At 33.6% G+C, this 15,194-nt stretch overlaps 1 protein-coding gene across 1 annotated transcript; it reads right to left on the bottom strand.

The window, feature by feature from the left end:
- Positions 1–12,064: 12,064 nt before the first annotated feature.
- On the bottom strand, positions 12,065–14,080 carry LOC147474459 (uncharacterized). The gene is made up of 2 exons (XM_086585088.1): positions 13,880–14,080; positions 12,065–13,372 (listed from the first exon to the last, which is right to left on the bottom strand). Exons 1-2 carry the CDS (start codon positions 14,078–14,080, stop codon positions 12,242–12,244), a joined length of 1,332 nt encoding a protein of 443 aa, XP_086441214.1. The 3' UTR covers positions 12,065–12,241.
- Positions 14,081–15,194: the final 1,114 nt, after the last annotated feature.

Raw genomic sequence — 15,194 nt, 5'->3', positions numbered from 1 at the left:
AAAAAAAAAAAAAAATAGAAAGATAAACAGCTTAATCCTCAAAATGAGGAGCTATATATTTATTTTGAATCAAAACAAGCAAGATCTCCGGTCGATATGGCCTCAAATAAAAATCGGTGATATCAACAAGAAAGACAATAAGTTCATAACTTCATTGCTTGATTTAATGATTTATTTATTTTGAACTTGGATAAACATAACATTAATGTCTCTGTCTCTATTTCTATAAATCGAAAAAATTAAAAATATAAATAACTTAAACAATAAAAAATCCCAATGTACATAAATAGTGTAAATAACTTAAACATCAAAAATCTGACAGAGTTCACCGAACTCTGACAGAGTTCAAAACTCTGATAGAGTTCACCGAACTCTGACAAAGTTCACCGAATATGCTACTTCACCGAACTCTGACAGAGTTCAAAACTCTGATAGAGTTCACCGAATATGCTACTTCACCGAACTCTGACAGAGTTCACCGAATATGCTACTTCACCGAACTCTGACAGAGTTCAAAACTCTGACAGAGTTCAAAACTCTGACAGAGTTCACCGAACTCTGACAGAATTCACCGAACTCTGACAGAATTCAAAACTCTGACAGAGTTCACCGAATATGCTACTTAAATAGACACTCTGACAGAGTTCAAAACGCGCGCAATACTTTTTTTGGGATTAATTTCTGATACATTCCATCGTAAAAAAAGCCTTTCATATTCATTCATTAAGTTATCCCTTTCTCCTATACAAACCACAATCATCTCTCTAACTCTCTATCACCTTTGCAAATAACTTACCAATACAGATTTTAGAAAACAAGAAAAAGAGTAAGTATGAAAAATAGGAATTGGGTTCAAGAGAGTAACAACAACATTTGATGAAAACGCTAGAGCACGTCTTTGCCAAAGCGCAATAAGCTAGAAACAAACAGTTTTCAGAGCTCTCTTAAATAAATTACAAACCACCATGATATTAGTGTTCTTCCTTTTTTATACAGTGTTTTATACAGTAAATTACAAAACAGATGCAATGATTTTATCAAGTAGTGCTAAAAACGAAAATTTATCATATAGCATATTCAAAATTTTATCAAAACAGATATTTGACAAAACCCAAACTAATTAAACGTTATTTGACAAAACCCAAACTAATTAAACGAAAATCAAACCTTAATCCAGAAGCTTGGTTGGGAGTGGAGAAGAAGAAGCCGAGAGAGAGAGACAGTTCTCCAATTTCGCGATTTTGAAAATTTTCGTGTTTTTTTGGATTTTGAAAAATTTCGTGTTTTTTGAATTTTGAAATAACACGAAATTTTGAAATATCAGAAATTTTAGGTGAATTAGATCATCAGATCTTGAGGTGGATCGGACGGCTGAGAAGAAGAGTAAGATAAGAGTGGCAGATTTAGAGTGACACTCTAGACAAATCCGTATATATATATATATATATATATATATATATATATATATATATATATATATATATATATATATATACGGTTTGTCTAGAGTGCCACTCTTATCTCACACTTCTCCTCACCGTCCGATCTCGCCTCAAGATTTGATGATCTAACACTTCAAATTTCAAACAAGAAAATGGGGGTAAAAACGTCTTTTCCTAGCTCAAATTAGAAATCCACACTTTGGATCTCTCTCTCCCCCATCTCGACAGCAAGAGAAACTATGATTTCTCTGTGTTTTCTCCATGATCGTGGTTGGAACTCTCTCTCTCTCTCCTGCTAAGAATCAAGTTGATATGAACCCAATCAGCACTGTCGAGGCTTATGTATGTCTTTCCTGAACAAGATTTGTGTTTGAATTTGTTTCAAGGGTAAATGGCAAACTTACAACGATTTCATGAGCTGATACATAGGAATATTCAGAAAAAAGAGGGAACATGAATCCACTTTCCTTGTTCTAATGTCAACAGATTAGCGCATGCAGCAAGAGCACTAACAAGGGTAAACTCATTTGGAGAAAATACAACAAATCTAAATAAATAATAATAATAATAATAATAATAATAATAATAATAAAACATTAGATCTTACCATAGACAATGCTGATTGGGTTCATATCAACTTGATTCTTAGCAGGAGAGAGAGAGAGAGAGAGTTCCAACCACGATCATGGAGAAAACACAGAGAAACTAAGGGATTATAGTGCATTTGTACTTGGAAACTAAGGGATCAAATTGAGATAGCATCTTCACATTGTGGTTTAGAATATTAATCCGTAATTTTCAAATAAAATTATCTTAAACTCGATCTAGCTTGTATAATAGTTTTATTAGATTTATGATAATTTAGCGGTAAATCATCACCATTCGGCTTACATAATGTGTACAAATCACTAAAACAGATTGATTGTTTCCATATCCTCAAAGAATACACTACTCCCACTTGAAAAGATTTATCACATGAATGTGTGCTACCAACGGGTGTCATTATATTAAATTATTCTAAAAAATATTAGCAACTATGCATAGCTATGAGATATGAACATTATATTAATTACTCATTTAAATTTCTTGACCACTCTCTATAAAAATGAAGCACCAAACCTTGATAAAACTCATCAGTTTTTTTTTTTTTATTATTAGGTTTAATAATATAAGTTTGATTGAAGTTTTGTGAGAATGTCCAATATAACGAAGATAATATTGAAACTACTTGAATAGTAAGACATTCCCAATCACAATAAAAGAATTATAATAAACACTATTTAAAATGCAAAACTATATTTGTCGAGACATTTATTCCCCCTACATATAATACAAATATGTTTTAGGGTTATTAGTTCAATGCATTTGCATCAACTTTTTTATTTTTCATTAATTATTCTTTGAGGTTAGTTTAATGTAGTATGTTGCATCCGGTTTCCAATTTCTCATTAATTTTTCTTTGAGGTTAGTTCAATACAGTTGCATCAAGTTTCCGATTTCCCGTTAATTATTATTTGAGGTTAGTTCAGTGTAATTACATCCACTTATTTATGATTTCCCGTTAGTTATCCATTAAGGTTAATTCAGTACAGTTGCATCCAGTTTTTGATGTTTCGTTAATTAATCTTTGAGATTAGGTCATTGCATTTGCATCCAGGTTCCAATCTCCCGTTAATTACTCTTTGAGGTTAGTTCAATACATATGCATCCAGTTTCTGATTTCCCGTTAATTGCTTTTCTAGGTTAGTTTGATAGTTTACAATTTGTTTGCATACATGTAAGAGTTTGTTTTATAAACTCACTTTCGTTTTGGGTTCCTAATTACTCGTAATTACTAATGTGAGAAGGCTAAAAAAGTAGACATTTATGCTTTGAGGTCAGTGCGATGCAGTTACATTCAACTTCCGATTTTTAGTTAACTATTTTTTTAGATTATTTCAATGCATTTGCATCCAATTTCTGATTTCCCATTAGTTAATTTCTTATTTTAGTTTAATGCAGCTGCATCTAGTTTTTGGTTTTTCGTTAATTATTATTTGAGATTAGTTCAATGCAGTTGCATCCAATTTCCGATTTTATGTTAACTGTTCTTTGAGGTTAGTTCAATGCAATTGTATCAAGTTTCCGATTTCCCGTTAATTATTTTTTGAGGTTAGTTCAATACAGTTACATCAAATTTATAATTTCCCGTTAATTATTCATTTAGGTTAGTTTAGTGCAGTTTCAACCATTTTTCAATGTTTCGTTAATTAGTCTTTGAAATTAGTTCATTGCATTTGGATCCAGTTTCTAATTTATTGTTAATAACTCTTTAAGGTTATTCCAATACATATGCATCTAGTTTCTAATTATTTATGCTTTGAGGTTAGTTCGATACAATTATATCCAGTTTCTGATTTTCCGTTAACTATTATTTGACGTTATTTCAATGCATTTGTATTTAGTTTACGATTTTCCACTAATTATTCTATGAGGTTAGTTCAATGCAGTTGCATTCAGTTTTTGATTTTTTGTTTATTATTTTTTGAGTTAAGTTCAATGCATTTGCATCCAGTTTCTGGTTTTCCATTAATTATTATTTGAGGTTTGTTTGATATATTTGCATACCGTTTCCGATTTTCCGTTAAATATTTTTCAAAGATTTGCATCCAATTTTTAATTTCCCATTAGTTATTCTCTATCATTAGTTTAATGCAATTTGCATAAAGTTTCTGATTTCCCGTTAATTACTCATTGAGCTCAGTTATGTATTTGAATCCAGTTTCCAATTTTCTTATAATTATCCAATGTGGTGTGTAATACCAACTTCTACTGATCCATCTGTAGTGTCCTTGCAAACATGACATAAAAACTAAATTATGCTTAATTTACTATGTGGGATCATCGAAGATTATCCAGTTCCCGATTTCCTGTTAATTATTATTTAAATTATGCATGACTCATTATGTGGAATCTTCAAAGATTATCTACGAACGGGTGTTGTTATATTAATTATTCTAAAAAATATTTGCAAATATGCAAAACTATTATATATTGATATTATATTAATCACTCAACCAAATTTCTTATAATGTGAAAACCTCACTCTCCATTAAAAAAAAAAACATAACTCGCCTTTAATAAAACCATTCAATTTCATTTTGTTGTTTAATAATAGAAGTTTGATTGAAGTTTTATGAGATTGCCTAATAAAGAGAAGTTCATATATATTGAAGCTACTCGAATAGCAAGGAGTTCTCAATCATACGGAAAGACATAATATAAACACCATTTTAAATGTAAAACTATACTTATCGAGACATTCCCACAACATATAACCCAACTATGTTTTGAGGTTAGTTCAATACATTTGCATCCAGTTTATGATTTTCTGTTATTTATATTTTGAGGTTAGTTCAATGCAGTTGCATCCAATTTTCAATTCCCTCAAGTATTTATTTTTGAGATCGGTTTAATGCAGTTGCATCCAGTTTGTGATTTCTCGTTAATTATTCTTTTCGGTTAGTTCAATACATTTGCATCCAATTTCTAATTTCCTGTTAATTGTTCTTTGAGGTAAGTTCAATACATTTGCATCCAGTTTATGATTTCCTAATAATTATTTGGTGAGATTAGTTTAATACATTTGCATCCAGTTTCCAATTTTTCGTTTATTATTTGATAAAGTTGCATTTGCATATAGTTTTCGATTTCCCGCTAATTATTGTTTGAGGTTAGTTCAATGAATTTGCAACCAGTTTCCAATTTCCCGTTAATTATTTCTTGAGGTTTTGCATCTAGTGTATTTTTTTATATTAGTTCAGTGCAGTTGCATCCGATTTTTGATTTCCCGTTGATTATTTTTTAAGATTAGTTACACGCATTTGCATTATGTTTCCAATTTATAATTAATTTTTCTTTGAGGTTAGTTTAATACAGTTGCATCTAGTTTCCGATTTCTCGTTAATTTAATCTTTGAGGGTTAGCTCAATGCATTTGCATCCAGTTTTCGATTTTCCGACAATTATTTTTTGATGTTAGTTTGATGTATTTGCATCAAAGTTTTGATTTTCCGTTAATTATTCTTTGAGGTTAGTTTAATGTAGTTGTATCCATATTCTGATTTTCTATTAATTACTTTTTAAGATTAGTTTAATGCTTACATTTGCATTCAGCTTTCGATTTTCCGTTAAATATTATTTGAGGTTAGTTCGATATATTTGCATCCAGTTTTCGGTTCTCCATTAATTGTTTTTTGACGTTAGTTTTATTCAGTATTATACATATTTTAAAATATCTGTTATGATTGTTTTGCCGTTATTATTATTATTTTTTTCATTTTCTATTATATATTTTGTGATGTTATTTTATGTATAATTGTTTTTAACTATGTTTTGAGGCTATGTTAAAGATATATTCGAAATAAGTCAGTGCTTTATCATATGCACTAAAATTGTATGATTTGTAATAGGGAATTAGTTTTTACAAATCACCTATTTTTTAGCAATTTTTTTTATTTGATCAAATATATAAGAATTGGAATACTAAAAGTGTTTGATTCGTAATAGGAAATTATTTTCTACAAATTATTTATTTTTTAGCAATTTTTTTTTATTTGATCAAATATATAAGAATTAGAAATACACTCAAACTCTCCAAATATAAGAATTGTAAATACACTCAAACTCTCCAAAGAGATTCTATGTACGTGGGATTGTAAGCTATTAGAAGATACTATCTTTCATATTAGAGTGCCACATAGGATAGAGAAAAGACTAACTCTTATATTAGAGTGCCATATAGGAGAGAGAAAATCATCTTTTAAAGGTCTTTGCTTTAGTATATATATATATATATATATATATATATATTGGGGATGGGATAGAGGCACGCTATCGTAGCCACATTATGGGCAATAAATGAATCCAAACCATTGATCTCAGAGCAAATCCTATGGACATAGTCTACTCTTACATTACCAAATCGAAATAAACGAAATTTCAGAAAAAACAAAATTTTGCTATGAAACAAAACACGAAATAAACAAAAAATCGTGTTTACCTTCTTCTCCAAAATTAGATCGAGAATTTTTCTACCCTCTTCTCTCCGTAATTCACGAATGGGTTCTCTCGTTGTGTAATATATGTTTGATGTTGTTTATTGCCGCTTCTTTGCTTTGCGTAATAGATGTTTCTTTGTTGCTTTGCCGATTTGAGGTTTCAGAGTTCGGTTGTTGCCGCTTTGCAAGAAGTCTTGAAGCTCTAACATATGATAACATTCTTCCCGGGGTGAGCAAGTGTGTTTTGCAATAATTGATAGTTTATGGAAAAGCAAAGGTAATGTTTTATTAGGATGTTTATTGCTTGGAAATCTAAGATAATGTTCTTCATGTTCGCCATTTTCCCATCATCAACGCCATTCTCATATCTATGGAACCGCTAAGGACCGATCTCATTGTTAATGTTGTCGATAGTTGAGTTTTTTGCTTACGCTTTTAGTGTTCGTTTCCTTGACCTTCATTTCTGATTTTCTAAAACCAAGATCTATTTATTAGGGTCTCTTGATTTTGTTCCCCTGACTTTACGCGGATTGCCATACTTCAGTTTGCCAATGGAGTATTCATCGCTTCATAGAAGGATACTATGTGTTCCGAAGCTATTATTTATTGCCAGTCTCAAGCGTGTGGAACAAGAAACATGATATGATTTTTAAGAGTAGGATAAGCGTTTCTACAAATTGCCATCTTACTTCAATTTCACATTGTTGTAGAATCATTGAATACATGTAACCTGAAATTCACTACATATTCGACTTATTTTGTTTAGTTGGGCCACAAATGATGACCGACTACCAAGTCATCAATATATCGATGTTTTGTCCCCTTAATCGCTATTATTCTCCCTCTTTGATTACAATGAGTCCGAAAGATCTATTAATACCCATTCCATACAGTAGTTCTTATCGTGCTCATTCTCGATAATTGAACCATACTATTGATGCATCACCAGAATGCTAATAATAATCTTGTAACGACTTGCGTGTGGTGCCAAGTAGAAAGAGGCGCTCCTCTTAGTGAAGCTTTACCGATGCATGATAAGTGGTTGGAAGACAAGGGAATTAAGCACACAAATTTTGTTTGTTGTTACATGGTCTAACCGGATTGTCGTGTGATGTTAGAATCGAGTGTCGCTTTTAAGAGGATCCGAAACCTCCCTACTTCAAATGTAATTCTAATGAATTCTTTAATCCCATCTATATTTGAATCATTGTGTCTCAGATTTTTCAAGTTGTATTTTGAATTGTTAACCTCTATAATAACCTTTCTGCGGACATACAACATTTCATTATCAAGAAAGTGCAAGAGATCCAATTACAACTTTTGACAAAGATGCGGTGATTTTTCAATTAAATTGAAATACCATGTAAACATAAATGATTTATCGTATTACACTAGGTTACAAGGTATTCTTTTGGTCATGACCTTAGTGAGAAAGGGTTGACAAGACAATTTCAGCATACTATTGATATGTACGGATCATCACATAGCCATTGATGTTATGACTTTTTTTGAGAGGATCGGTATCCCTAGGTATTGGCCACTCGTTAGGCAAACCTTTTCTTTTTTCTCGGGGTCTTTAAAGTCAGCAAATGCCGCTGGTAATGCGACAACTATGTCCGAGTCCTTTGGGGCCTGCAAGATTAACAACTATTAGCCTAGTTCTTATCGGGACCAACAACGTAATCCATTCCCATTAGACAATATGGGTAAACAAAGATCAAGATGGAAACTACCTTCTAACCTGAATTAGCTTCATATTTGCTTCCTCCAAAGTTTTCTCTCGACCTTTTCTTGAATTGCATTTTGCACATGCTGTGATCTACAAGGACACACAAATGTATAGAAAGAAAGGTTACTGGAAAATGTTAAGAACGTAAAGCAAAATGTAAACAAAGTAAGAGTGTGAAGAATCCCTCTTGAGCGTGGACATTAAAAAAAGCACTTGCATGCTTCCTCCCACATACTACTGAACAAGTAATGAAACAAAATCTACTTGACATGCTTGCTTTGTTTACATCATTACAGCATACATCTTGTGTGATTTAGAAATCATAGTCACAAATGAAGATTAAAGTAGTGTTTCAACTCAGAGGAAAGTTACCGATGTTTTACTTAGGTTGAAACAGCGAAAACTAAGCCATGAAACCCACACGGGGCAAAGAACTTTCGTTAGAAATCTACCATCAAAAGAGTTTACTCAAAATGCAACATATGAGGTTTTTTACCAGATTTTCCCATTCCCATTCTCCCCCACGTGAAATTGGCGTAACATGGTCAACAAATGGGCTTTGCGTGAGGAACAATATCCGTTGAAGTAAGCGCAATGAAAAAAAAAAAAAACGGGTGATTACAGTTTAAAATTCTTAAACCTAAAATTGACAATCCAGATTTACTTAGAAGTAATCATAGTGAGAGAGCACAATCAAATGAAATTTTGAAACCTTCAGATCACTAGTGATTGCAATCAAACCCTACACCAACTTACAATTCAATTATTTCACTAAATTATCAAGAGATTTAACATGCTTAATTGGTTTATTTATCGACAAATGAAAGCATCCCAGAAAAATATATTCTTTCTCGACCGAGGTGTTGTCTTATTCTTCTTCTCTTGACAACCTCAGTAGCAGATTTGGTTTTTGAAAGTAGGAGAGATTGAACTCCAAAGTAAGTTAAACCTGAATTGATTGGAATAAGGTAAGCAACACCATAAACATATAACTAAGAAAATATAAAATAGATGTCGGGGAAGTAATAACACATATAGTAATATAGAAGAACAAAATAAGATTGACCTATAACCCATGAGCACTTTTCATACAATGTAGGAGGAACCATCGGGTGAGTTTACATACCCTCAAGAATTTGGAATATTGAAGGAACCATCGGAAGAGTTTACATCGATCGTAATATTCTAAAACATCACCTGGCGGGTAAATATGATCATGAACCCAATCAAAAAGTGGAAATAAAAGAGTGAAACCAAAAGACAAGTAGAAGTAAAAGTGATGAATTGTTGAGATCTTTAGACCAAAAGCATCGTATCACAAGATTGCATTTTAAGGTCAGGCTCAGAGTGAGTAGTGTATCGACAAACAAACCAATGCTAAATATTGGTCTTGGAGAAGATTAAGGTCCGGTCGATCTTGGAAGGAATCTTGGAAATCAAGGCATTATTTAAACCGGCAATTGATAAATTGTCGTTCAGCTAGAACAAACATCGTGGTCGCCAGAGAAAGAAGAACAACCCATGACAAACTTCATTCTTATGTGGCAGCGTTGAGGTCATGTTAGCAACTCTTTATAAGAGAACTTGTTGAAATTTCAATGAAGTTCCCCCGAAGAATGAAGTCTTGATGCTTTTCATGACCTGTATATTGTATACAATAGGACATAGAACCACCATGTCAGAGGGCAGAGTGAGTGCCCCATGCTAAAATGGCCTCTGAATCCAATTTTATTAATAGAATTTTTCATACATTTGTTTTAAACACATATATATATACACTCCGGTCTACTCCATGCGCCTTTTCTCGCTTCTAAAAGCCTGTCCCACCTTTACAAACCAAGCTTGCTTGAATCCCCATATATTACAAATGAAGAAGGGAAATCGTCGGCGGAAAAATTTCAAACTTGAGTTTGTCAAAACATTGCAACACGTAAAGAAAAGAAGCATAGTGATTGGAGGAGATGAAGTGGAGTTCAAGTTGGAAAGCCTTGGTTTGTGTTGGGTCCCTAAGCATGTAAAGTAAAATGGTGGTATCCGGGTTGTTTTTAGAGTGAGACCGACAAGGGCTGGATTGTGAATACTCAGGATCGATGTTTGTCTCAATTGTGTAGTGAAGTAGATTGTCACCTTGGACTTTGACCACCTCAAGAACCATTACCAAGCAAAGCAAAAAACTTCGAGAAATGACCTTTAGCTTCACTTATGGTTGCTAGGTGGTCGCTCCTTGCTCTATTACAAATCAAACCGAATCTAGTAAGCTTCATTTATCAACACACCTTGTCTATGAATTCCAAGCAAATAGCACGCTTCCAGACAACATTGATAGGCCTAGCACAAGATGAACACCATCGACACGCGTTTTTCTTGGCAATACATTGGAAAATAAACTAATTTAGGATCAAACTATAACTCTGTAAGCACTTATATATGGAATCTAAAAATTATATCTTGTATTGCAAGTCAACTTTATCATACAAAAATCCACACTCAATTGAAAGAGGGGAAACACCACTTAATTTCTAACAATGTCGGATAGCAAATATCATTTAAATAAAGGAGAAAAATACTAAACAAAGATCGACTTATGAGCATACAATACAATTCAACACTTCCAATATATTCACCGCAACTTAGAACGTAAGGCGAAAAAAAAAAACAAAACAAAACAAAAGCTAAGAAACCTCCCCGCCAAAAGGAAACTAAGCAAAAAAAGAGATATATTGGGGGTAAGCCCTCGCAGAGTAGGTTGTCTAAAACACACGTCAATGCAAACATCTTTGGCAGCTAAAGTCGCGATTATAATTTAACCATCATCTCAATCAAACCAAAAGAAAAAAGGGTACTTAAAACCTATAATTGAAAAGCCCACAAGCAATTTCCTTGATCTAATCGGTTCTTTAAAAAATGCATTAACTTTTTTACAACATGAGGGAATATACCACAACCAACAAGAAATCGAAATCGGATGTAACTGGCTAAATTGAAAAGACTTAATCAACCTCCTCAATCTTGGAATTCGGAGAGAAGAGGGTAGAAAAATTTTTCGATCTAATTTTGGAGAAGAAGAAAAACACGATTTTTGTTTAGCAAAATTTTGTTTTTCTGAAATTTCGTTTATTTCGATTTGGTAATATAGAGTAGACTATGTCCATAGGATTTGCTACGAGATCAATGGTTTGGATTCATCATTGCCCATAATGTGGCTACAAGAATAAGCGTACCTCTATCCCACCCCATATATATTTGTCTAGAGTGCCACTCTAATATTGCCACTCTTATCTCACACTTCTCCTCAGCCGTCCGATCTCGCCTCAAGATCTGATGATCTAACACTCCAAATTTCAAACAACAAAGTGGGGGTAAAAACGTCTTTTCCTAGCTCAAATTAGAAATCCACACTTTGGATCTCTCTCTCCCCCATCTCGACAGCAAGAGAAACTATGATTTCTCTATGTTTTCTCCATGATCGTGGTTGGAACTCTCTCTCTCTCTCTCTCTCCTGCTAAGAATCAAGTTGATATGAACCCAATCAACACTGTCGAGGCTTATGTATGTCTTTCCTGAACAAGATTTGCGTTTGAATTTGTTTCAAGGGTAAATAAGCTCATCTTCTTCTTTAATCACTTCCATAATCATGTCAACCAGCAAATTACAGTTCATATTTATGTCACATTATAAAATAAATTTTTCAAAAAGTGTAACACAGACCAAGAAAATCAAAGCTTTATCCAACAACAAGAAGAAAAATGACAGTAAATGCAAGAACATAGAAGAAAAAGTTTAAGCATCGATATCATATAGCAACAAAATACATACACTAGTTCAACATCTAAAGACAATGGCTACGTTTGGTTCACGGAAAATGGTTGAAAATAAAACATTTTCCAGGAATTTGAAATGTGTCACGTGTTTGGTAACACGCTGAAAAACTAAAAACATAGAAAATGGTTTAAACTAAAAACATAAACAGGTTTAGATGTATGTAAACCTTCAACTTGACTATAAGATTGAAAATGCAAATCAAGAGATGATTCAGGTTGCCTTTGCACTGTGCTTCTGTTTATCGATTAGTTGAGTAGTTGCACCAGTTGCACCACGACTAGATTCTGATCCTGCCCGTGAAGATCCAAAGGCTCCTAAAGCCTCCAGGAAGAACTTCTTGTTTGGAACTATACCACTGTTGTCCATGTATTTTAGCAATTTCTGTACAAGCTCCTTCATATTAGCTTTAGTATAGGCCTTGTACAGAAGTTTATAAGTTGGGGCATCTGGAAGCAACCCATTCTTATGAGCATATTCAAAAAGCTGATCTGCTTCAGCGGGCAATCCATTCATACAGTAAGCATCAAGCATAGCATTTAGAGTCGAAACATGCATTTCTTTTTTCAAATCCATCATCTCATCAAATATTTCTCTGGCCTTTGAAACACAATCACATAAAGCATAAGTTGTGATGAGACTCTCATAAGTAACATAGCTTGGCTTGTAACCCATTTCGTATATCTTTTTAAAAACAGCCTCAGCCTTATCTTTAACTCTAGCCTTCCCATAATTTGTGATCATGGAATTGAATATGGGCAAAGTTGGCTTTTCCCTGGAGCGCAATAAACTCTTGTATACTTGTTCCATCTTCTCAAAAGCTTGTCGCCTCCCATATGAATCAATCAGCAGGTTGAAGGTGATGCCATCTGGCTTGATTTGATTACTCTTCATTTGCGAAAGTACAGATTCCATTTCTCTAATCATCCTATTTTTTCCATATGCATCCATCACTCCATTATAAGTATAGATATCAGGGGAAACGATGCTCTCCTCAAGATCTTTGAACAATGCATTGACTTGATCCACCTTGTGTGCCTGCGCAAAAGCTCTCAAGAGAATATTGTATGTGACAATGCTCGGTTTGCACCGCTCTATACCTTTCATCTTCTCAAAGTATCCAAGGGCTTTTGCTAAAGCCTTAGATTTATCTCTGGAATGCAGATGAGCAGAAATGAGTGAATTGTAGACAGATGTATTCGGCCGGCAACCACTGTTACGCATCTCTGAGAAGAGCCACATGGCCATCCGTATTTGGCCTTTCTTTCCCATCACCGATATCAACTTAGAATAAACACCATTATCCGCAACGTACCAGCGCTGTTTTTGCATCCACCTGAATACCTGATTCAACATTTGAATCAGAGCGACCAATGCATTCAAAAAGATGTTTTGACAGAAAGAATCATAATGATATGCATCATCTAGGTCACCTTTGTCATTCGAAACACCTATATTTATAAATGAATGTCTTTGCTATGAACTGTGCTGAGTGGCTTTCAGGGGCAATAATTAGGGATCATCTTCACCAAAATCAGCCTGAGTGGTCTATGACTTTGGTGAATTTCACGTCCAGCAGTTTCCTTTGTATGTGACATTAGAGTTGTATCATATGGCCTTGGCATTAAATAGATGGACATTAGGCCTATGATGACACTTCCAACTACTAAGCCTCCATAGAGGGGAGGCAGCTAAATGTCTTTCTAACATTTCCATGAGTTCAAAGCTACTATTGATTTTGATGATTAAACCAAAAATGGTACTTACACAAGTTCAATCAAAATGTCAAATCTAGTATAGTCTAATAAACAAACCCCATATCAATCAAAATGTGAAAAAAAAAAAACAAACCTCGAGGCATTGAAGCCACTTATCTCTCTTCCCAAGTTCTTCAAACAAATGAAAACAATGTTCGGTTCTAACCAACTTAACATACTTATCCAATACATTAACCAAAGGTTTCTTATCATTAAAATTCCTTAAAAGAGTCTTAACCAAAGAAATTGTCCTTGCAGTGAATATAAGTATCTGCCTAAGTATATCTTCACACATATTCCTAAGTCATTTTAATTGGATGGGTACTGTAATTCTGTATACGTTCTATGAAGTTTGTACTTTATATATATATATATATATATATATATATATATATATATATATATATATTTGTCTAGAGTGCCACTCTAATATTGCCACTCTTATCTCACACTTCTCCTCAGCCGTCCGATCTCGCCTCAAGATCTGATGATCTAACACTCCAAATTTCAAATAACAAAGTGGGGGTAAAAACGTCTTTTCCTAGCTCAAATTAGAAATCCACACTTTGGATCTCTCTCTCCCCCATCTCGACAGCAAGAGAAACTATGATTTCTCTGTGTTTTCTCCATGATCGTGGTTGGAACACACACACACACACACACACACACACACTCTCTCTCTCTCTCTCTCTCTCTCTCTCTCTCTCTCTCTCTCTGCTAAGAATCAAGTTGATATGAACCCAATCAGCACTGTCTATGGTAAGATCTAATGTTTTATTATTATTATTATTATTATTATTATTATTATTATTTATTTAGATCTGTTGTATTTTCTCCAAATGAGTTAACCCTTGTTAGTGCTCTTGGTGCATGCGCTAATCTGTTGACATTAGAACAAGGAAAGTGGATTCATGTTCCCTCTTTTTTCTGAATATTCCTATGTATCAGCTCATGAAATCGTTGTAAGTTTGCCATTTTTTGCGCCCTGTACTAATTCGACTTGTATATTATGGTTCACGGCATTTAAGACAAAAACTGTAATTGTTAATAGGAAGTAGAACCGAAACATGCACATTGGTATGTCTTTTTATTTTGGGTAAATCAGTATCTTATTGATTAGGAGAGAAAAAGGTGAGGGGGAGACTCATGCATACTGATAAGCACCCAAAAGTGTATTATGAAACCCCATTGAGACATATAAATTTGGTTAATTATGTGTTTAATAATCATGAAATAAATATATTTTCATACTTTTGCGGTATTTGCGATAAAACATGGAAATATTAGTTAAACCTCAAGATAAAGCACGAGGGCAGTATATATGAATTCTTCCAAATCCGCCTGAAGCATCAAACTTCCAAAGCTCCTACCTCTCGAACCCGGGACTCGAATCGACAAGAGAGTCACTC

The sequence above is a fragment of the Coptis chinensis genome, chromosome 9, assembly GCF_015680905.1.
Source record: "Coptis chinensis isolate HL-2020 chromosome 9, ASM1568090v1, whole genome shotgun sequence".
Classification (NCBI taxonomy): Eukaryota; Viridiplantae; Streptophyta; class Magnoliopsida; order Ranunculales; family Ranunculaceae; genus Coptis; species Coptis chinensis.
The sequence above is the reverse complement of the archived record's forward strand: the minus strand, read 5'-3'. Positions and strand labels throughout refer to the sequence as shown.